The sequence below is a fragment of the Ascaphus truei genome, chromosome 8, assembly GCF_040206685.1.
Source record: "Ascaphus truei isolate aAscTru1 chromosome 8, aAscTru1.hap1, whole genome shotgun sequence".
Taxonomy (NCBI): domain Eukaryota; kingdom Metazoa; phylum Chordata; class Amphibia; order Anura; family Ascaphidae; genus Ascaphus; species Ascaphus truei.
In genome coordinates, this window is record NC_134490.1 from 39,538,563 (window position 1) to 39,562,053 (window position 23,491).

A 23,491-nucleotide genomic window follows, 5' to 3' on the forward strand; every position below is an offset into this window, starting at 1 on the left:
GAAGAAATAATAATAATAATAATAATAATAGCATGTTCTTGTATAGCGCTGATAGTTTTACATAGTGCTTTACAAAGACATTTTGCAGGCACAGGTCCCTGCCCCGTGGAGCTTACAATCTATGTTTTTGGTGCCTGAGGCACAAGGGGATAAAGTGACTTGCCCAAGGTCACAAGGAGCCGACACCGGGAATTGAACCAGGTTCCCAGTGCCAGACAGTGTCTTTACTCACTGAGCCACTCCTTGCACAACTGTTCAAGACACTGCATTGGAAAGAAAAAGTAATCAAAATCAACATCGAGTACTTCCAGTAAGTCACCTACGATTTGCAGATGACATTTATAAATACAGAAAAAAATCGGAAAACTTCCCGAAGCAAGTTAGAAACTGGGCCTCAATAGGAACCACAGCAAGACTAATGTGATGTTTAAACAAATGTGTCAAAATTTCGATCTGTAAAGATCAAAATAAATAGAACTAGAAGTCGAAGATGAGTAACTTGGCCTGCAAGTAACAGTGGATGGGAACCTTTTGAATTAAATCAATAGGAGAATGAAGATGGGATAGAGCGTGTTTGGAAGAAACAAGACAATATATCTAGGGAACCTTTCACGGTGCCTCAAGAGAAAAGTTTTCAACCTGGGTATTCTGCCTGTGAATCTTGGAACCTAAACACACAGATAATTCAGAAGCTTAAGACAAAGCAAAAAAGTATGGAGAGATGTATGATGGGTATTACCCAAAGAGACAAAAAAAGAATGAATGGGTTTGATACTAAACAAAAGTCGGTGACATCACATGGGTGAAGAAATGAAAATGGCAGTGGGCAAGTGACATCACAAGTAGAAATTATCATTGTTGTACAAAGATTCCAAGAGATTAAAACTGGATTCCAAGAGAGATTAAAAGACCAAGACGACAACCAAAAGATGGGAGGATAAAATCAGAAGAATCTGTTGGAGCAACGTGCAGAAGAGGCTTGCAACCGCAGTACCCGGAAGATCATTGGGGAGGCCTTCAGCCAACAGTGGATCGACGAGAGATGATATATGGCATGTGTCCGAGATGGATATATATTTTTTTTCATGAGTGATTCAATAGGTGAACTACTGAAATTCTGTTTAAACATTGACATGTTATATAAAAAAGGCTTTAATATACCATATACCACATCTCTGCTTTGTTACAGGTTGATCCTCACATAAATCAACTAACACAAGCAGGACTTAGACAATGAGAGGATCCCACTCTCATCAAGTTCCTAGAGCAGCAAATGGGTTAAACAAATCTCCCCCAGTTAAACATCCAAACACAGCATGCTGAAAACTCAGCACATCACTTCCTCTGCCTTCTCACATTGGTTTGGGGTGTGAATTTAACGCTCTGCGAGAGCTGTTGATGAGCTGCAGAGAAGCTTGCTTGCGATAGCCCAGAGATGCTTCTGTACTTACCAGCTTAATTATTTTAATGAGGACCCAGTTGTTGGTGGAGGACGTCATCAGCTTAAAAAACAGGGGTGCTAGCGAGAGATAGTTTTTGGGGTTGCGGCGGGCGAGCTCACAGATGACGTTCACAGCGGCGGACTGCACACCTGGGAACAAGTACACATTGTAACTGCTCAACGGTCTAGGACATTTGGTCACAGTCCTTTCTCCGCAACCAAATGGCCGCAACTCAACCCGCTGCCGGAAGCTTCCACCGCAGGCCACTTCCCCACTAAGGTAAGTGCCTTACCCTAAAACCCTCAACCCTAAGTTCTTACCCTAAAACCCTTACATTAACCCCATATCCTAAGCGCTAAAACCCCTTCAATTAACCCCCTACCTTAAACAGTAATAAAACTTAGCTTAGAAGCGGCCGGCGGCAGGGATTCCAGCGGCGGATCGGCTGTGGCGGTAGTCATAGCAAAGCGTCGGCAGCCATTTTGTCGCGGCAAAATGGCCACGATCAAATGTTCCATTCCGTTGCACAACCCCTTAGCCGACTCAGTAATGCATTGCTTTGCCGAGAGCTGTATTATGGCTTTTTATTTATTAAATAGAACATGTTGGCAGCAGCCAATTTTAATCAACCACACCAAAAAATATTGGGATTGTATTTCTTTAACATAGTCCAATGAATTTGTGGGGACCCGTGCTTTAAACAGGACCCAAAAGAGGAGACACTAACCTGGATCAGGGTCCTCCAGCTTCTCTTTAAGGCGGGGAAAGGCTGGGCGTAAAGACTCAGGATATTTCAGAAAGACTTTGTACATGATCAAAACAGATTTCTTCCTGATGTAAGGCTTCGTGTGGGACATCTGTAAGAAACAATTAAAATGGGAACATATTAGGTGGGATTCTACTGAGCAGACACTGCATGACAGCCCAGCATCATGACCCCTACAGACAGAGGACGCTTGTCAATCAAGTGTTCACTCTACCTCTAGCCTACTCAGTCCCTGTTAGCGCCAATAAAGATGAGGTGGAATGAGAGAGGGGGAGGGGAGAATTTGTCTGTTCAAACTCCAGTTCAGCACAGTGATATCGCAATAAAAAGGAAGCAGTCTGAATATATTCAAACCCTCACGTCTCAGCTTCTCATGTTTACAAACTGGCTTTAAAATACAGGTGTCTGATCTTTGTTTAAGATTTGTCAAATCACTCAGATTTAAAACACTTAAACAGGTCAATCTTGTGAGCGATGAGCAGCATGGCTTCTGTGTGCCTGTACCCTCATGTATTCAAAGAGATGCTACTTACCAGCGTCATTATGTCATTAGCTAAATCCCTGGCCAGATCAGGAGTGACAAAGCAGGACAAACCAGTCAGTGCGACCCCTGTATCGTACTGATTTGGGCTGTTCAGATCCTGCAAAGAAAAAACTATTGGATTTCAGAACCGCATCCAGATACAGCCACTTTCTGAATAAAATGCACATGATTGTCATTACTTGTTTGTGCAAATAAACTAATTGGGTTACATTTTTTATACATACTGTACTTACATAAACTATGCATTAAAATCACTCATTTATTAAACGTAGCAATATAACATATTAAACACAAATTTAACTAAATTATTATCATTCCCAAAAAGTCCACATAAAACAGGCCAGTCTCAGGCATAAGATACATAGGACAGACATTGTTGGCTCAAGGGAGAGGAACTTTTACTTCAATGGAAGCACAGCTCACCTTCCGGATCTGGTTTGTGGTCAGCATGATGACGTCTGTCCCTTCATGAAAGCACTGGGAGGCGGCCAGGTAACCGATCCGCTGCACGACGGAAGAACATACACAGGTGGTCAGCCCCATCAGACTTTAAAACGGAGTAACGGAGAAGGGCGTTTGGTATCAGGAGCTTACCTTGAATGTAAACTTTGATGCGCTCATAACTTCGATAATATTGAATGCAGCCCAGCTGATGTCATAACCGAGCATCTGTAACTGTTGTGGGAGGAGAGAGACAGTCACACGAGTCCTTACATATAATAAACATGGGTATAAGAGTGCGAGAGTATAACTACATATATTGGTTGCCTATCTTCCTTTACATTCCAGTACACATTGATGTAACTATATTTCGTTGCTTTTAGGTTCCCTTATATGTGCGTTTATGTAGAAATTAAAATGACCCCAAAATATATAGGTGTGTATACACACATATGAGAGTGTTTATATCTATGTGCATATCGAGACACACACACTACAGTATAGAACATAAAACATGAGAAAAGGGGTTTTAAGATTGCTGGGTGATATTCCCATATGGTAACCCAATCCCTCCTTGCCTTACTAGAATCGCCCGACAGACCCTTGCTGTCTGACCCTCACAGTTGCAAATTCTTATGCTACTCAAACCCAACTAGCTTCCAGCAGAGGTCTGACTGGGGGATTGACGGAGAGGGGCAGTCTATGACGGAACATGAGGTGGGACTCACGTATGTCAGCTTGCAGACGGCATTGGCTTTGACTGCTATGTTGTCCTGCTTGAGCTCCTGTTTGATCTCATCGATGCAATGAGAGATATACTTTGCCTGAAATATAAATATAGTCCAGTGTTTAAATAGTCATATTGGTCCTGGATAAGTGTAGACTCATTTATTGCATGTTGCGATACCTTTGAATAAACCAAACACTTTCATTCATGAGCCAACAGGGTCTTCTGTGTACACATGAAGAAGAGACCAGTGAGGTTTGTAAAGCCCTGTCTGTACACGTGAAATGAAACCTGAGGTTTGAAAGCTCTGAATCCATTAATATGTATGAGTTCTGGAAAGCTATGCACACAATATTACATCTATAAAGAGCACGTCTGCAAAAGAACACAATCTGCTACTTAAAAACTGAATTTCTTCAATGACAACAGATTTAATAAAACCTGGCCCCCTGGATAGAGAAGCAAACTACACCTGCGTTTGACAAAACATCAATGCTATAATTAAGAAAATAATATATCTGGACCAACCAGAGCGTTAATGGATGCATAAAGGGGCTTTGTTGACCTTAAAATATCCACACACATGGTTCGATACTACCCCCTCTGCATTTGTGTTTATATTGGGAAACAAAAATCTAACAGGAAATAAACAAAAGAAAAATAATAGTATGATGAATGTGTGTAAAGTTTATATCCACATATGTAAACGATTGTACTGTAATATGTCTGGTACGCCACTCCCTTTATTTTTTGCATCCCCTATTTCTAAAACCTCAATAAAAATAAAGTTGAATAAAAAAAAATAATCTGAATTTCTGACTGAATTTTCTGCATATTAAGTTTCTCCCAACTTCTACTTAAAGAACTGTGTACCCCAAAAACATTTGTTGGGCTTTAAAATAATTCCATTAAATATACACACAATATATTACATTACATAATATCATTCATGTTTCCATTCCCTATTTCCCAATATAACCAAATGCACGCCTGATTCTCATACAGGTCTTCATTATAACCCTGCATGTGATATAGTAGAAGGCATTACTGGAAGCAGTTCATATAGCACTCTCCTATGCCATATAATCCAACTCCACATAAATGGAGGTGCCTTAGGTGGGAACTCTGCTCATATTACTCGACCTCTCTGCAGCATTTGACACAGTGGACCACCCCCTCTTCTCCTCCACATTCTCCATACTCTAGGTATTCGGAACAAAGCTCTATCCTGGATCTCATCCTACCTCTCCCATCGTACTTTCAGTGTCTCTTCTGCTAACACCTCCTCCTCCTCTATTGATCTCTCTGTGGGGGTACCCCAGGGCTCTGTCCTGGGACCTCTTCTCTTTTCTCTGTACACACTCTCTCTAGGTGACCTAATAACATCTTTTGGGTTTAATTATCACTTCTATGCCGACGACAAACAAATATACTTTTCAACACCTGACCTTACACCTGCTGTACAAACCAAAGTTTCTGAATGTCTCTCTGCTATATCATCCTGGATGGCCCTCCGACGCCTTAAACTCAACATGGCTAAAACAGAGCTCCTCATACTTCCTCCCAAACCTGGCCCTACTACCTCCTTCCACATTACTGTTGGAACTACCATCATTCACCCAGTAGCCCAAGCACGCTGCCTAGGGGTCACACTCGACTCCTCTCTCACATTCGCCCCTCACATTCAAAACATTTCTAAAAATTGTCGCTTTTTCCTCCGCAATATAACAAAGATACGCCCTTTCCTCTGTTGCTCGACTGCTAAAACTCTGACTCAGGCCCTCATTCTCTCCTGTCTTGATTACTGTAACCTCCTGCTGTCCGGCCTTCCTGCCTCTCACCTGTCTCCCCTACAATCTATCCTAAATGCTGCTGCCAAAATCACTCTACTCTTTCCTAGATCTGTCTCAGCATCTCCCCTCATGAAATCCCTCTCCTGGCTTCCGATCAAATCCCGCATCTCACACTCCATTCTTCTCCTCACTTTTAAAGCTTTACATTCTTCTGCCCCTCCTTACATCTCATCCCTAATTTCTCGTTATGCACCATCCAGACTCTTGCGTTCTTCTCAAGGATGTCTTCTTTCTACCCCCTTTGTATCTAAAGCCCTCTCCCGCCTTAAACCTTTTTCACTGACTGCCCCACAACTCTGGAATGCCCTTCCCCTCAGTACCCGACTAGCACCCTCTCTATCCACCTTTAAGACCCACCTTAAGACACACTTGCTTAAAGAAGCATATGAATAGCACTGTGGATATTCTGAACACATGATACATAAGCTTGGCCCCCTGCAGACGCACTTACCAGAACTCCCTCCTACTGTCTCTGTACGTTCTACCTACCTACCAACTAGACTGTAAGCTCCTCGGGGCAGGGACTCCTCTTCCGAAATGTTACTTTTATGTCTAAAGCACTTATTCCCATGATCTGTTATTTATATTATCTGTTATTTATTTGATTACCACATGTATTACTACTGTGAAGCGCTATGTACATTAATGGCGCTATATAAATAAAGACATACAATACAATAGCCTGTATTTCCCAAACATACATGTACTCACAGAAGTACCAGGCAACACTCAGTTAATCATTTATTCTTTAAGCCACATTGCCCAGTGTTTCAGCCTCACATCAGGGAAGTAAAAAAAGCATATACAAATAAAATACCTTCGCACCCCACTTATATACATCCCAAATCTCTGAAAAATGGAAGTCCTCGGTAACTAACGTAATTCTGTATACAGACACCAAGCTAAAACTTTGTTGGAGTGACATCCAGAGTTTCAATATGGAATGAATGTCCTGTCATCCTGAAAATGCACAAAACTTTTATAGCCCTTCTGTGACTTAAATCAATCCCAAACCGAGGCCATCACAAAACCACCCCAGCAATAAATATATGGGGGGGAAACCAAAGAAAAAAACTCCAGCAAAATATTAAATGTGTATCCAAAAAATAAATGAAGGATGAGATTTTTTTTTTACATCAGGACATGCGTTCAAACGCTACACGTCACTGCGAGAAGAGAAGTGTGGCGTTTTGGAAACCTCTATGGCAGTTAAAAGGTTAAAGGAGGTAAAAATAGTGCAGCCATCTCTCACCTGGGTATGCGCAGAAAAAGTGCAAACCTTATACGCACGGTCGGAAGTGCTAAGATTACAAGGTCCCCGTACTATGAAGAGGAAGCGGTGTGTTACTGCTACTTTATCACTAAGATAAAAGATTGCCAGTCGGGTGGCCAAAAAGACCAAATATGGTCAGCGCTCACGAGCAAGGCCCTCATTACCTCTTTGTATCTGTTTGTGCAGGTTTGTCCTCACCTGTTTGCAACTGTTCATGTTTTTATAATATACATAAGGCTGGGTCCATGGTGAGCGCGCGCTCGTGACTGTGCATGTGACGTCACCTGCGTTTTAGCTGCAGTGATTTGTGGCCTGGGTAGACACGACGGGGAGACTTGTCGGGGGGTGCCTGTGATGTCACGGAGCTGGTTCGCCCTCATTGGACGAACCGCTCACGTGAGCCAAACGTCACGCGAGAAATCAGTTCATTTTGTCTTCATATATTTCGCACGCGATAGCGCGCTCTATAGACCGCCTCAGAGAGCACATAGGATTGATCGTAAGCACCATCGCGGCCTAATTCTGTACCCCAGTGTACCGCAATGCGGAATATGCTGGCACTTCACAAAACAACCAACAACAAGAACAAGAGCCAGTGTGCTATTTTTTACTTTCTCGCAGGGAGTTCAGCATCCTGGCTATCTGCAGCCCCTTCCGTTTTCGTCCATCTCACAGTGGTATTTGACACACCAACTCTAAGGCACGCACACATTTTCCCATGTCCACTCAGCCGACTCGCCCCACCCCTCCAACTAGCCCCTCTGTGCGAGGCCTCCAAGTCTCTGACGGCAGGGGTCATGTGACGTTGCAACGCCAACGCTGGGTCCCGTGACCCCGCGTTGTCATGACACATGAGGGAGGGATAGTGGATAATTGTGAAATAAGTGTTTATTCAACCTCTAGCCCACTCTGTCCCTGCAAATAAAATGAGGAGACAGGCTTTTTCCTATGGAAACTCCTGATGTTAAATTTACAAACATTTAAATAGGTCACCCCTATTGGTTAATTTTATTCCTCGAAGTGGCTGCACATTTAAGATGTTAAAAAAAATGTTTAAGATGTTAATCCAGTCTTAACCCTTTTTGTGCCAGCAACGCATTGCCCCACACGGGTGGTGATAATTTGTGAACCTACCGTTAGAAATGGTAGACGGGGATTAGTGCTTCCAATTAAATGTAACTAAAATATATTTTGCCAAGACAGGATCTAAAAAAAAACCCCTCATATGAAAGCAGTTTAAAAATTGAGATGTATAAGCTGCCGGAATGAACCTAGGACTCATTAGCTATGGAAATGTATTCCTTTGTCACGGTCTCGCCTTCCCAAATGATGCCTCTTGCTGGTGGAGATGAAGCTCATGTGCTTTCCATGAAACTGCTTCGGCCCTGACTGCCTGTGCACTGAGGGGCAGCGCGCCGCAAAGGGGTGAACCCAAAATAAATCAATACTTGACATCACGCGGATTGTTACCTGGAAAAGGCTATAAAGTTAATAAAGGAAAATATATACATTAATATAATAATGACAGTATAACACAATATAATAAAAGAAAACATAAATAGGGGCTCTTCTACACAGCTCAATCGGATCTCCGGTGTACTCACATAAATTACATCTTCAATGTTTATGTTAGGAGGAACATTAAAGCTTTGTTCCCTTGAATATTTACCTAACCAATGGGGATAAGCGTTCGTGGTAGCATGCGGAGCAACGCGTTTGGGGCGTGTTGTAGCGTCTCATGCGCGCGCCAAGAGACATTAAAAATGCAGATTTTACTGCATTCTTCACACCACAATGAAGCGCTATACGCATGAAACGCGTTGTGTGTTGCTGTTGCCTCTTTAGGTGTCCCTTGTATGATCCATTAAAATCATTTTTATTTTATAAGTGAACTTCTCTGGATCCTTTTTTTGCTGTGGATGGTGCTCTGTTTTTCTCCTTCTTTGCTGTTCCTACCTACCTCAAACGGATTGCACATCAGAGGATTGCACCTCCCAAGTTTGATCCAGATCTCCTCAATAGTGAGTTATTTTTATAATCATTCTGCCATTTTGCTATAGTGAAGGACATTATTTCGTGTGACAGCAATTGCTATATGTGGTATACCGACAGGATACACTAGGCACTAATCTCCCCTTACCCACTATGAATATAATTTATTGAATTCATGGAGATACCTCAACCTACTATATTTGAATGATCACATATTGGACAGATATATGCTTAAGAGCACCAGATCCTTGCTTCTATTAGCAATAATTATAAAAAGGTCCTTTTGGGAAGTTGCCAAAATCAAATCATAATTGTTACTTTTAATTATTATTTAAACCTTCCAAACATTTGTCCAATTAGATTTTTACTGTTGCCTGTCCCTTCTGAGGAAGTGACCAGAAGCCACAAAAACCGTCTGGCTCACAGGTTGCATGTTACAATATATTCCACTGTACGAAATGAAAATCAAGTTCCATTTGCTGCAGTTAAAAGCATTATTATCTGCAGCCTGCCGGTTAATGGCACGGATAGTGGTCTCTGCAGCTTCCTGTTCTGTGAGTAGGAGGGAACAATGGGGACAACAAATAGGATCTGAGGTTTTACAGCAGATAGGGAATGGGCAGACTACTGTAGGTGGGCGGCCAAGTGGTTCTTAGCTGCCGGCGTTTCACAACACAAGGACTACATGTCTCCCCATACTTTCTTGTGTTCTACAGCAGTGGTGCTCATCAACCCCAGTCCTCAAGACCCCACAACAGGTTAAGTTTTAAGGATATCCCAGCTTCAGGACAAGTTGCTCAACCAGTGCTGAAGCTGGGATATCTTTAAAACTTGACATGTTGGGGGGGGGGGGGGGGAGGGGGAGGAGGTCTTGAGGACTGGGGTTGAGCACCCCCTGCTCTAAAGCACAAATGTCCTACTTTTAAATTATTTTTTTAAAAAGATGTTTCTGTAGTGTATGAAATGTTTGAAATAATGATTTTTTTTATCTCTAGCTTCTGAGATTGCTATGGTAACCTTTAGATAGCAATGAGCTCTGTATTTTATCCTCCTGGACACAATGTTTTAAACGCTAATCTTGTAAGCGAAGCATTGGATTCTAAAAATGAAGGAAAAACAAAAAGAAGATCTCTTAAAGAAAAGCAACAAAGAACTGGCAAGCAGCACAGAGCTGCGCTTTAATAGTACCAATAGTTATAATAGCACTAATAATAATAACAATCGTTCAGTGAAGCAGCACAGACCGCAGGAAGGGGAATACTATAAAGGAATCTGATCTCCATGTGTGAGATTGGGTGACACTTGTTCCTGAGCAAAGTTGCACCATCATGAAATATTCAAGCCAATTCATATTCAAACGAGAACACGGGTACCAGATGGAGACCTCAGACCCCGAGAGGGGAGCAGAAGGGGCAATCACAGTGCCCTGCCAAATAAAAGCGACCCTGCTCGATAAATCTGTCCTCCCGAAAGGTCGCTCATTTCAGCTTCTGCTCACTGAAAATGTTGACGTTTCAAATGTATAAAGGATTTCCTGCTCCAAAGCATCTGTGAGCACCACACCAAAGTACACAGCAGCCATGGCATGCAGTGTGTGGTAATCATCGGGATGTGATGTACAATATTCTATATAAAACTACTGATCCCGGGCTTGCAATTGCTAGAACACTCAATTGCATAGCAAACACAGTTATGTTACTTATATGGTTGTATGTAACCAATCGTGTAAATCAGACTTTCCTAATGTGAATCAAACTTCTAGCAAGTCCTGTATCCGTGTCGATTTATTGTAGGCTGAACCTGTTAAGATAATTATACAGAGCTTTGCATTTACATTGCACATGCCTACATTACATCAAGAACTTTCTTGCTGGTCTATTACAAAGTATCACAACCATTAACAGTGGGTTATAACCAGTGCTAATGGTGGGTGACAAACAGAAAACTGGTGCCCTTCACACAAAAACAAAGATACATTAATGCCCTGCCGAGCTTGAAGTCTAAGGCCGAGTCCATAAAAGGACAGGCCACGCTGAGCCGTGCAGACGCTCCGCGCTGAGCCCCTGCATCCTCAATGAGGATGCCTTGAGAGGGGGCTCACGCGAGCGTCCGCAGGCGTGCTGAGGCTTTGGAATTTTCAGCCGACAGCAAAGCTGTTTTTCAGCGCGCTATCGGCTGAAAACATCCAATCAGCCTGAAGCAGCTTCAACGTCACGGCGCCGTCGGGAGATTGGCCCAGCGACGTCACTGCCCCGCCTCCAACCACCTCCCACCCGGCTCCCTTCGCGCACGCTGGCTCGCCTGCAAGTCCATGCAATCGCGCAGACTTCAGCAGGCGAGCCTCAGCGTCAGCGCGCCTCCGCTCTGATCAAGCCTCTATGGCCCCGGCCTAAGAAACTGATCAACCAAATGGTATACAATTATTCAGTCTGCGGCTTAAAGCAGCAGTCCAAGCTGCCGGTTTTTACACTTTTAATTTCCCCCCCTTTAATATGTGCATGAATACAATCCACACAACGATAAGTAATTAGCTAAGTTGACGATCGATCTGTTCTCCTGTGATCGATCAGCGAAGATTTGACTTGGGGGTTCACTAAATGGCTGTTAGAAGAGGATCAAAAATGCAAAGTTCTTTGGGGAAGATCATGTGACCAGGTAGTCACTAGATACAATTGGTGCACTGCTCAAAAAGGGGTGTGCTAGAGCCTGTTTGAGAAGAGGAAGGGGATGTGACTTTGTAAATGGTTTCAATATAAACAAAAATGCTGGTTACATTATAAAATATTATAAGTGTCATTTACACTTTTTTTTTTAAATGCTACAGGTATTTTCTCATAGTACAGAACGGATTTATTAAAAAAAAAACACATGTAAGATATTGCTATGTTTACAGCTTTAAGAAAAGAGAACACACCTTTATGTACTTAGTAGCCATTCAACATGTTATAGTATTAAGGAAACTGAAGCATAAGAAAAACACACAAGTTAGCATAGCAGATCCTTCCATATACAGTGGCGAGAAAGTTTGTGAACCCCAATGATAATTTCAGAAATGTTATAGTTTTTCCATGATAACCTTGTTGAATCAAAACCAGTCTTGTCTAAAATATCAAATAATGTTTATATTAACCAATTCCATGTTCTTTAAAACAAAATGATGTATGAATTAGACAAACAATTAGTAATTAAGTCAGGGTATGTGCAAAAGTAAGTGAAACTCTAGTTTTATCAGCTAAATTAAAGGGGATAATTAGAATAAGGTGTTTAAATAATTAGGTAAATCTTCAGGGGTGAGTTTGGGAGGCCCCACCCTATATAAAGATCAGAAGCTTTGTGAGTTTGGTTTTCACCATACAGGTGTGTGGAAACACGTCATGCCACAATCAAAAGTAATATCAGAGGACCTTAGAAAAACAGTTATTGATGCTCAGTCTAGAAAGAGTTACAAAACCATTTCTAAGGAGTTGGGACTCCACCAATTCCCTGTCAGACAGATACGCTTACAAATGGAGAAAGTTCTACCCAGGAGTGGTCATCTTACCAAAATTTATCTAAGAACAAACCGGCAAATCATCCAGGAAGTCAAAGAACCCCAGAGTAACATCCAAGGATCTGCAGGCCACTCGTCTTGGCTAATGTGAGTGTTCATGACAAGTATCAGAAAGATACTGAACAAGAATGGTGTTCATGAAAGGATAGCCAGTAGGAAACCACTGCTCTCCAAAAAGAACATTGCTGCCAGTCTGAAATTTGTCAAAGATCCACAAGACATCTGGAACAATATTCTCTAGACAGACGAGTCAAAGGTAGAACTTTATGGCCTCAATTAGAAATATTATGTTTGGCGAAAACGAGCTATCCATGCAATGAAGCCCTTAAATGTCACTGAGTTAAAGCAGTTCTGTAAGGAGAAATGGGCCAAAATTCATCAAAACCGATGAGACTTACCAGCAGCTACAGGAAACGCTTAGTTGAAGTCATTGCTGCTCAAGGGGGCGCCACCAGGTACGGAATCTAAAAGGTTCACATACTTTTTCACATATGGATATTGAATGATGAATAATTTCTGGATAAGTAAATGCTGAAATGGTATCACATTTTTGTGTCATTGGTTTGATCAGGTTATCTTCATCTACTTTTAGGACTTAGATACAGATCCAATAACATTTTTAGATTTGAAATATGTGAATATTGTAAGGGGATAACAAACTCTCGCCCGGGGTACATATACACAGCAAAGCACTGTACCATGGCCCAGCTTTATGACAAATCAGGAGAATTCTAATATTTTATTACCAATTTTCTACCTTCTCAGTCTGAGTGTCGGGGGGGGGGGGGGTGGGGGGAGAGAAAGGGAAAAGCGGGGTAGATAAAGGACAGCTGATATTTTGCATCTAAAACTAAAGAGATTTGAATCACACCTCCAGTCAAATGTGTGATACTATTCCTGAAAATTAACAGCTCCTGTGCCAGAAGCGTGTCCCAAAGGAAAAACATTCCCAGCCGTAAATAGAGGGGTAAGGAAAAATATAGACACAATCGTGTAAGGGAGTATGAAAAATGTCTGAAAATGTGTCTGTACAGCACTACCTTTGCCATACAAGAAAAATATAACACTGCGTGAGAACCTTTAGTAATAGCGCTCTTAATTTAAATCTCCATGTTTATTCTCCTCCAGCATAACAATTCATATTTACAAAGCACTGCTATTCCGTAAGATAGCGTCCAGCGCCAGAAGACACCTTACGGGCCACTATGAACGTAAACGGGTTGTAAGGAGAATTCCGGTGATGGAAGGTGCAACATGGAATAGCACCACCTGGTAAACATGATCCAACGTGGCTGTACTGCAGATCACAGGAATACAGTCTCAACAAAAATGAAAGGAGAGGTGCAGGATCCTTTGGCAATGAGGGGGGCAAAACTTCAGGAACACCTCCAACCCCCATACAGTCTAAGGTCCCAATCATTCTAAAAGGTCAAGCCTAGCAAAATTCAATATAGCCAGACAGCTTAAAAATAAAGGTCATACAAAGAGCTTCTGAGACTGAATTCAGAGGTTGCATTGTTTACGTCCCTTCTTTGATCACCAGAGCACTGACTAACCCTTCCGGGGACCATCGAAATGAAGGGTGAAGCAGTTTTGAGAAACGACAGAAGAAAAACCCACCTGTTAAGTGTAAACATTAAAATATTGCTTCATCTTGAAGTTGTACTCACGACTCCAACCTGTTATGGACATGTGCTCGAGAGGAAAATGTGTAGTATATTCTTAAATTTGCAGGAATCAGGAGTTAGAGGAGAGGGGGAAAAAAGCAGCTTTTTACCTCTAGACCGAAACCTACAAAATTATTACACCGCACGCCAGAAAGAAAATGCAACGGTTTTGACCTTTTTGAGATGCTGCACATCAATATATCTCGGAAACTACACCAGGTTAATTCACAAGTACTTTACTCAATGCCTTAAGAGACTAGGTGTCATACTGTATTTGCTTTTATATTAAAAGTTCTCGCTTCTTGAGATTGTATGTATGTACGCACGCACCCACATACCCACTATTATCGTTTATTTGTAAAGCGTCAACATTCAGCAGCGCGGTAAAGTGGGGTTACAGAATGACACTTACAATAACCAGAATGACACACAAATAATGGCAAACAGATACAGAAGGTAATGAGGACCCTGCTCCATGTACACGCACGCACTCGCACACTCGTGTCAGAAAACAGCACTCTTGGGTACAAGACATCCACAGAGGTTGAAGGGCCCAAAAATTGGCTCTGGGGTAAAACAAATAAATAAAAATAACCGAAGTCTGTGGCTTTAACTTACATTGAAGCAATATATACCATTGTTGATCAGCAATAGTAAGAAAAATAAACCCCTTCAGTGCCAGAGAGCAAAGAAATGCATTGACGCCCCCTGGGACTGAATGGGTTAATATGCTGACATGTATGAGTCACTGTCCTGTCCATTAAAATGATTTGATTAGCTATGATTAAAAACCACACGACGCAAAACATTTCTAGCTGCGGGCGTTGACAAAAGGCCTTGTGCGGTTTAAAGACACCGAATAAAAGTCAGACTTTCTTTGGGTAAAAACAAATTTAACACGGGATAGGAAATTATGGTGGTTTGCGATTTCTATTTAATATCCTGTCTGTGGAAGAAAATATCCTACTGACTGAAAAGCAGTACGAGGAGGAGAAAGCAGCAAGCAATTTCCATGATCGGCTGAGGAGAGATGTCAGAACGTTCTCTGCTTAGAGTAACGATGCAGTGAGCAGTGTTCCTGTGAAGATGGTAGGGTGGAAAACCGGAAAAACTTAAAAATGCATGGCCTAAATACAAGGGAATACCAAGAGTTAGCAAATAGGGAATGACAGATTGAAAAAGGTATATTGCTTTACAGAACTGGAACTTGACTTGCATGAACCCTTAATGGTGGAGTACTATCCGGAAATGTTACAATAATGCAAAAACTTGGCATGTGTGCTTGGTACCACAAACATCAGAATAAGTGAGGTGGTGACATTTCTGGACATTAAAGTCAGCAGAACAGTTTCTCAATGCAATTGAAAAAGCGAATGTGTCCATTTCTGCCTTTCCTGCCACTGGGCTCCCTTTAACAACCCCATATCACTCTCTTCCCTGCACAAGACAGATTAAGTGAGGGGACGCAAGGTGAAAGGAATACTTTTAGCGAGGGTGAGAAGAGGGTATGAAACCAAGTTCAGAATGCATTGTGCTTCATCATACTACGTAGCCTCTAACAAAGGAATGCAACCATTCCACTAGAAATGAAGGCCAACAAACCCTTCCGACAGTCCATCTCAAGGCAAGCTTTATTTTTGGCACAGATCATTCATAAGGTTCGCGACTTCTGTATTAAACACACAACGTTTAATTGGTTCGCTTACTACATAAACAATGCCTTAAACTTCCTCCACTTCTTTCGTAACCTTATGTTCCAACTAAAAAAAAAACCACACCTTTCAGGGACTTGAAATGTCATTGTTGATTTTGCCACGTCAGACAGTTCTGTAGAACTATGTATTTTCTCTCAGCACAATACATGGGCCACCTCAAAAGAGGCCTTTGAAGCTCTCCACACCTAATTCCAGGATTCTGTAATGAACATACCTCTAAGAAGTGGATATTCCAGCTATTGAGCTAATTCGTGGGTAGAAAACACGAATCCAGTTGTTCATAACACAGAGCACTCAATATATTCAAATAGCACATATTAGTATTGTAAAGAGATAAATAAAAAAAATGTAAAATAGCCAAACGTTTATAATGTGTGTGCCATGAGGAATTTCAAAATTCTGGGGGGATGGAAGTGAAAGGTTGACGGAATTACCAACAACTGCAGAAAAGGCCCACGGGTGAGGTCCCTGCATTAAAACCTTGACCAGTGCCTCTGTAGGACCATAGATGGGTAACTACAGACACTGTACTTTTTTTCTTCATCTGTACTGCAGCACTGATGTGTGCATATTCTACCTTACTAGCAACTAAGGAGGCTGACTCGATAAATCCTGATGCAGCTGATCGCACCGTGATCAGATGAAAACTCGCACTGGATTTAAATGGGAGTTTTGGGCCAATTGGCTGCTTTGGAATTGATCAAAAAAGCCCCTAAATGGCCCAAAGATTATTCTAAAAATCCATCATAAAGTAAAGAAAAAATTGTCTAAAAATATACAGTACATATATATTTGTAATTGTGTATTTTTTACAGTTGCAGAATTGCTGAAAATGTTGATTTAAAGGAAAATGTAAAAGCAAGGAGCCAAATTTAACAAGTATTTCCGAATTCACAATATGTATAATGTTTTTGCAAATTTTGACCTGAAAATCTGACTGCAAGAGGCACAGCAACAAATATCAGAGAACACACACACACACACACACACACACACACACACACACAACTATGTAACGAATGATATAAACCAAAAACCCAATAAACAGAGTTGACAAAGCAATATTTATAAAATCACCATACCAGCGCCCACAAAAATTGTTTACAGATACACAATATTTCTCCCATATAGTAGTACACTGCTGGACTGCTTTACATGTGCAGGCAGGATGAAGAAATGTTTTTGAAACACTTAAACCGCATCTTTACAAACAAGACCTATCCAAATAGAAGTAATACAATGTTACAGCTACTGGTGTTTAAAGATTGCATTGATACAGTTAATAAAACCATAGATCTGTTTTCCCCCCTGTTTTTCCACCTGCAATGAACACCCCCCATTTATGACCAAATTGCCCAATTTCACATTGATATAGCAATGGTCTATTATTAAAAGTTCTACAAAAAAAAGGTAGTAAAAAAAACAACAACAAAAAACACGAACTATCCAACAATGTAATTGTAAGCCTATACAACAAAACTCACAATTTGGATTTTAAAGACAGTATAACTGCAAATTCCTATTTTATTAAAAAACAAAACAAAATGTAAAGCTAAACCCTCCTAAGCAACGCACTGAAAGTCGCTTCATAAATTTGACTTAAGATATCAAAAACAGGTTACTTAGTACGAACTAGGCAGGTGCTGTATGTTTTTTTTGGGGGGGGGAGGGGGAGAGAGAGAATTGACCAGTGTGTCTGGTCACTGTGCTACGATTAAAAATAGGATTCGAGAATGAATACTAAATCCATAAAGAGGAGGGGGGGCAGTGGGGAGAAATATTTCTGAATGAGAATAGCGCAGGCATATTGATGGATCACCACCATTCGGGAAGACCCTTTTGGTATGGGAGAAGAAGTAGCGAAAACCATGACATATGGGAGATTATCCGAAAGCAACGAAGATGAACAGACGTGTGTGGGGCAGATGCCTTTGACCCAACTGTGCATCAGGCTAATGTATCCAGACAATGTCCTATATAAACTACATCCCGTAAAAATTCCCCTAGGCATTTAATTACACAGGTTGTAATCTCACCACAAAAAAACAGCAGCTCTTATTACAGATTTAAAAATATATACTACATGTGGTAATTGCCACACCACAAAAAGAATGATATTCAAAGCCTTCTTATTATATTTGGGGTCAGACATGGTCATGGGCTTCACAGGTGCTGCTGTGGTAGTGAACACGCAACAGCTTGTGCGTGGTTAAACAACTGCTGAGTGCTTTACTGACCTAGCAGATTATAGCACAGCCTTTGGATAGTAACCCAGCTCTTGGGTGCCTTATTGCTCTAAAATTAAACTATAGAAAAATTAAACTATAGAAACAAGACAATTATAGAACACCATATTGCCTTGGTATGCCTACTATAACAGGTGGCTATCTAACTTACTGCACAACAGTCACATAAATGAGACAGGTAATAACCCAACAGCAACATTACAAGAAGCTTAAGACTATTTGTTATCCAAATCGTGGGTGTCTTTTTGCACTCAAGCAAGGACAACACTGTTAAATGAAATATTTATTGTAAAGACATTGACATTATTAAAGATCCTTTAGATTGTAACTTATACCCAATGACCATGGCGCCCACCAAGTCTTTTGTGGGTGCCCGCAACCACAATGCCGACAACAGCTGCTGTGTGCCGGTCCACACCAGAATTCAGGCTCGAATTCCACATTCACGAGCATAAGTGTATTGTGTGTGTGCACACATTGGTTGGTGCCCGCCACTCTTCTGAACGGTCAAAACCCTGGCATAAACCATTCATGTCAGTGCTGGGCCCCATCTCAAAGTGCCCTTTGCCATGGCATTGACCTTTTCCATAATAACCTAAAGTGCCTAACTGCAAGTTACATTACAATGATATTTAGGTAACAATCCATCTCCAGAGTGCCTTACTACACTGAAATGTCACATTTTACACATTAACAACCCAATCCAAACGCGCCGCCTTATACTGGTATTGATATTTTATGTATTAATATGTCAAAGTCCCTTATTGCTCTGATTAGTTGTATTACAATGTTCTTTAGATGACAATCCCAGATTACGTTATTCCCGACAGCGACTATGTGGCATTATAACATGCCAGTATTACACTGTGCTTTAGTTGGCATCCCCTCGACACTTGGGGCCTAATTAAAGAGATAGAGGACTTTATCTTATTTTCTCATTTCATTACTGCCCCACATGTTGGGCCACACCTCAATGTGCCCCATCACTATTCGGTGCACTACAGCCCCTTCCACTCCCTTAATGTACACTATTGCCCCTCTATGTGAATCTGTGATTCCCAACTCCAGTCCTCAAGAACTCACAACAGGTCAGATTAAGGATGTCCCGACTTCAGCACAGGTGGCTGTCAATTTGACTGAACTGCCTGCGCTGAAGCCAGGATATCCTAATAACCAGACCTCATAGGGTTTCTAAAAGATTGGCATTGGTAACCCACTGATCAAGATGCTTTTACTACAAACCTCACTACTGCTTTTCACTCAGCACCTTATTGTCCCCCTACCCCTCCACTCAGGTTGCATTAATGCCCCAGCATTGCCCAGACCTGTTCTGTCAGTATTGAGCCCATTCTCACAGCACCCTTAGCTCTATTGCCCATTAGTGTTAGGGTACCTTATTACCCATTCCCTCCCTCTTCACTAAAAATGCCTCTTGCAATCCTATTGCCCGATGTCCCCTTTCCTGGTGCCTTCTAGCCATCTCTTGCTAGGTGCCTCATTGCCCCACATCAACTCTCTCCATATGCCTCATTGCCTATGCCTCATTGCCCCCACACCCTCTATCCAGATGCCCCATTGCCCACCCCCAATCCCTCTCTACGTGTGCTAAATTGCCCCCTCACTTTCTCTCCAGTTGCTTAATTGGCATCACCCTCATCTTACGCTCTCACCAGGTGCCTCATTGCCCCCCCCCTCTCCATATGCCCCAGTGTCCCCCACACCCTCTATCCAGATGCCCCATTGCCCACCCCCAATCCCTCTCTACGTGTGCTAAATTGCCCCCTCAATTTCTCTCCAGTTGCTTCATTGGCATTGCCCCCACCTCACCCTTTCTTCAGGTACCTCATTGCCACCCCACCCTCTCTCCAGGTGCCTCAATGCCCCCACCTTACCCTCTCTCCAGGTGCCTCATTGCCCCCACCTTAACCTCTCTCCAGGTGCCTCATTGCCCCCACCTTAACCTCTCTCCAGGTGCCTCATTGCCCCCACATTACCCTCTCTCCAGGTGCCTCATTGCCCCCCCCTCACCCTCCCACCAGGTGCCTCATTGCCCCCCCTCACCCTCTCTCGGTGCCTCATTGCCCCCAGCTTACCGTCTCTCGGTGCCTCATTGCCCCCACCTTACCCTCTCTCCAGGTGCCTCATTGCCCCCACCTTACCCTCTCTCCAGGTGCCTCATTGCCCCCCCTCACCCTCTCTCCAGGTGCCTCATTGCCCCCCTCACCCTCTCTCCAGGTGCCTCATTGCCCCCCCTCACCCTCTCTCCAGGTGCCTCATTGCCCCCCCTCACCCTCTCTCCAGGTGCCTCATTGCCCCCCCTCATCCTCTCTCCAGGTACCTCATTGCCCCCACCTTACCCTCTCTCCAGGTGCCTCATTGCCCCCCCCCCCTCTCTCACCTCATCCTCCTTGTGGTTGCGGATCCCTCTCACTAGGTCCTGGAGGTTCTTGTCGAACATGCGGTCAATACTGCCCTTTACCATCCGGAGCGCCATGTCTGCGGAGTGACAGCGGCCGGCGGCCCCTTCACATGCCTGTCAGCGCTGTGGCAGGGAGCGGCGGAGGCCTGGCCAGCGAGAGGAGGAGGAACCGCTGCTGTGATGGAAGACACCGGAGACCGCGCTCAGCTCCTCTCACTGTCCTTCTCACCCGCTGCGTGGTCCCTCCCGCGGCCCCGGGGGTTTCCTCCTCGCACAGTCTCTGGCCGCGGACACGGAAACACAAAATGGCCGCCGCTCAGCTGACTCTGCTACCCGCCCCTCAGACTCCAGACACGCCCCTCCACGTGACTGACAGCAGGGTGGGCGTGGTCTCTGTTCTCGCCCCTCCCTCTAGAGCCTGACGGTCCGTGTGACACGTGACGTCAGCTTCAGTGTCGCTGAGAAACCCAAGGGGGGAGAGCAGCAGTGCCTGTACTTACAGTAGGGCAGCAGACATCTTTCCTGGGGCCCAAGACTAAAGTGTCCACTGGGCCACGGCTACATCCTCCCCCCCCTAGTGTCGGTGGCCTTGTGAGACACCCCCTCTATGGCTGCGCTTATAGTGACAGCGTTCGCGTCAAAACAAATGCATTGTCGCTATCGTTGGCGCTTAGGCTGCGGTCCCAGTCACTGCCACAGCGCACGTCTTGGCGTGCGCTGTGCGTGCAAGTACCGCCCCTCAATGGGGAAGGGCCCAGTACGCACCTTCACGCTAAAGGTGCAGCCGCGCCGTGCTGCAAGATTTTTTAAACTCAATGAAATTGAGTTTAAAACTTGCGACGGAGGCGTGGCCACGCCCCCACCGGCGGTTCACCCAATGAGGGCGAACCTGACGCGTGACGTGATGGCCACGCCCCTGCAACTCCCCGACCACGCCCCCTCCCGTCGTAAGCTCCTCAGATCGCGGTTAGCGCTGTGCACGCGCCGCCCCCCCCCGCCGGGCACGCGTGTCACAGTTATGACTGGGACCGCAGCCTTATAGTGCACGCAACCAAGCAACAGCGCTACCAGAAATTTGGTAGTCACTGTTATTTGATTTTTTCGGCAACAGTCTCTCCTTGTGGCCAATCAGAGAGCTTCTCCGTCCCTCTGCCTTCCCTTTTTATGATGTCACTGGCCTTGTAGCCAGCGACTTCGCCTAAACTTAAATTACAACTATTGCAATGGCAACGTCATCAGTTGCGTTGCCGGCACTATAAGCGCAGCCTATCTCTCACACCTTCACCTCTCATCTACACCCCCATCAACCCCCCTCCCCAAATACACATTAAGCCCACCCCTAATATACATAACTACCCCATCTCCCCAATACACATACTAACCCCCAAATACACATGTAGCCATGCCTGGTTCTGGCTACCAGTCTACCCTCCCTGACATGTACGTCCTGGTAAGTACAAGCAGTGTCAGGCCCAATATTGGGTTTTCCCTAGGGAAGCTGCAACCCTAAATTGAGTTAGTTGTCTCGCCCTCTGGGGTGGGACTATATCCTCAGTCCCATCAGGGGGTTGTGGAAAAGTAAATGACAGCTGGAAAGGTCTCAAGCCTCAGAGCTGACCACTCCTGGCCTGAGTCTGCTGTCTATCAGAGGGAGCATGAGATGGTTCTTTTGCAGGGACTGCCTCCAGCACTCCTGGGGTCTGGGGAGGATGGAGGCACTGACTTCCAGAGAAGGAACGATGTAATTACCTCAAAAGCCTGTCCTGTGTCCCCAACAACATCAGCGGAACCTCAGACCTCCTGTGAGCCAGCAGGTAACTAGCACCACTACACACCTGGTAACAGGGAGATATCCCATCGGGTGGGGGAATGACCACTACACACATAACCCCCCCTCTCCCCCAATACACATAACCCACGTCCCCCAATAACTAACACACACACACCAGTCACTTATTGTAGAAACCTTGACACATATGCATAAACTTTTCTGTTGTCTACTGCCTGATTCTATTACTAAAGCCATTAGCAGCCTCAGAAAATAAAGGGATGCTTATTATTCTGCCAATAGCTTGTGCTTTATAAACTCCATTACTAATGGGGAAGTTTGTTGTTAATAACTGAAAAAACTGTGTGTATTAAAATAAATTCTATCACCTCTGTTTTGGAGAGGGGGCTAGGGGGGAGGTGGTGTTTCCAGAGCCAACACGCTCTCAGATTGATACCTGGGGGGGGATAGGACTGCTCTGTTAAGAGCTGCTCAATAGAGTTAAGCCATGTGGGGGACTGGGAGGGATTGGCTGTGTAGACAGCCCCTCCCGTCTCAGCAAGCAGGGAAAACAGGTGCTGTGCTGATCTCTCTCACTATCCCCCCACCACCTTAGCTGGGTCCATGGTGGCCTCGTGTGCATGTGACATCACCTGCGTTTAGCGGGAGCATTTTGTGGCCAGGCTAGACGAGATGGGGGGCGTGTCCGTGATGTCACAGCTGGTTCGCCCTCATTGGGCGAATCACTCACGTGACCTGGCCGTCGCGCCGTGGAATCAAATGTAACTGATTACTCATGTACCGCGCGGTCTATGGGCACAATCATTGCCTTAAAGCATTGTGATCGCGCCGCACACGCACTCGTCTGTGCTGTCTCGCCGACCATGGACGCGGCCTTAAGCTTCATTCCCAGTGGCTGCGGCTGCATGCGCACCGCACACAGAGTATGGTCCTCTATAGGGCAGGCCCCAGTCGGCGTGTGCCAGAGCGCACAAAGTATGATGCGTGACCTCCATTCCCAAAATACAAGATTTTTGTCTTTTGGCGTGGCAGCCGAGTGTTGGCTATATCAAGGCAGTGGTTCAGCC

At 44.0% G+C, this 23,491-nt stretch overlaps 1 protein-coding gene across 1 annotated transcript in view; it reads right to left on the reverse strand.

Moving 5' to 3' along the window:
- AP3D1 (adaptor related protein complex 3 subunit delta 1) overlaps positions 1-20,971 on the reverse strand; it is a 60,282-nt gene extending 39,311 nt beyond the window's left edge. Inside the window, exons 1-7 of the mRNA XM_075611565.1 lie at positions 20,615-20,971; positions 3,922-4,017; positions 3,347-3,427; positions 3,176-3,256; positions 2,742-2,849; positions 2,170-2,299; positions 1,452-1,591 (exon numbers count right to left, since the gene is read on the reverse strand). Coding sequence (XP_075467680.1) covers positions 1,452-1,591; positions 2,170-2,299; positions 2,742-2,849; positions 3,176-3,256; positions 3,347-3,427; positions 3,922-4,017; positions 20,615-20,710 — 732 coding nt within the window. The 5' untranslated portion in view covers positions 20,711-20,971. The remainder of the gene's footprint in view (positions 1-1,451; positions 1,592-2,169; positions 2,300-2,741; positions 2,850-3,175; positions 3,257-3,346; positions 3,428-3,921; positions 4,018-20,614) is intronic.
- Between the last annotated feature and the right edge of the window lie 2,520 nt (positions 20,972-23,491).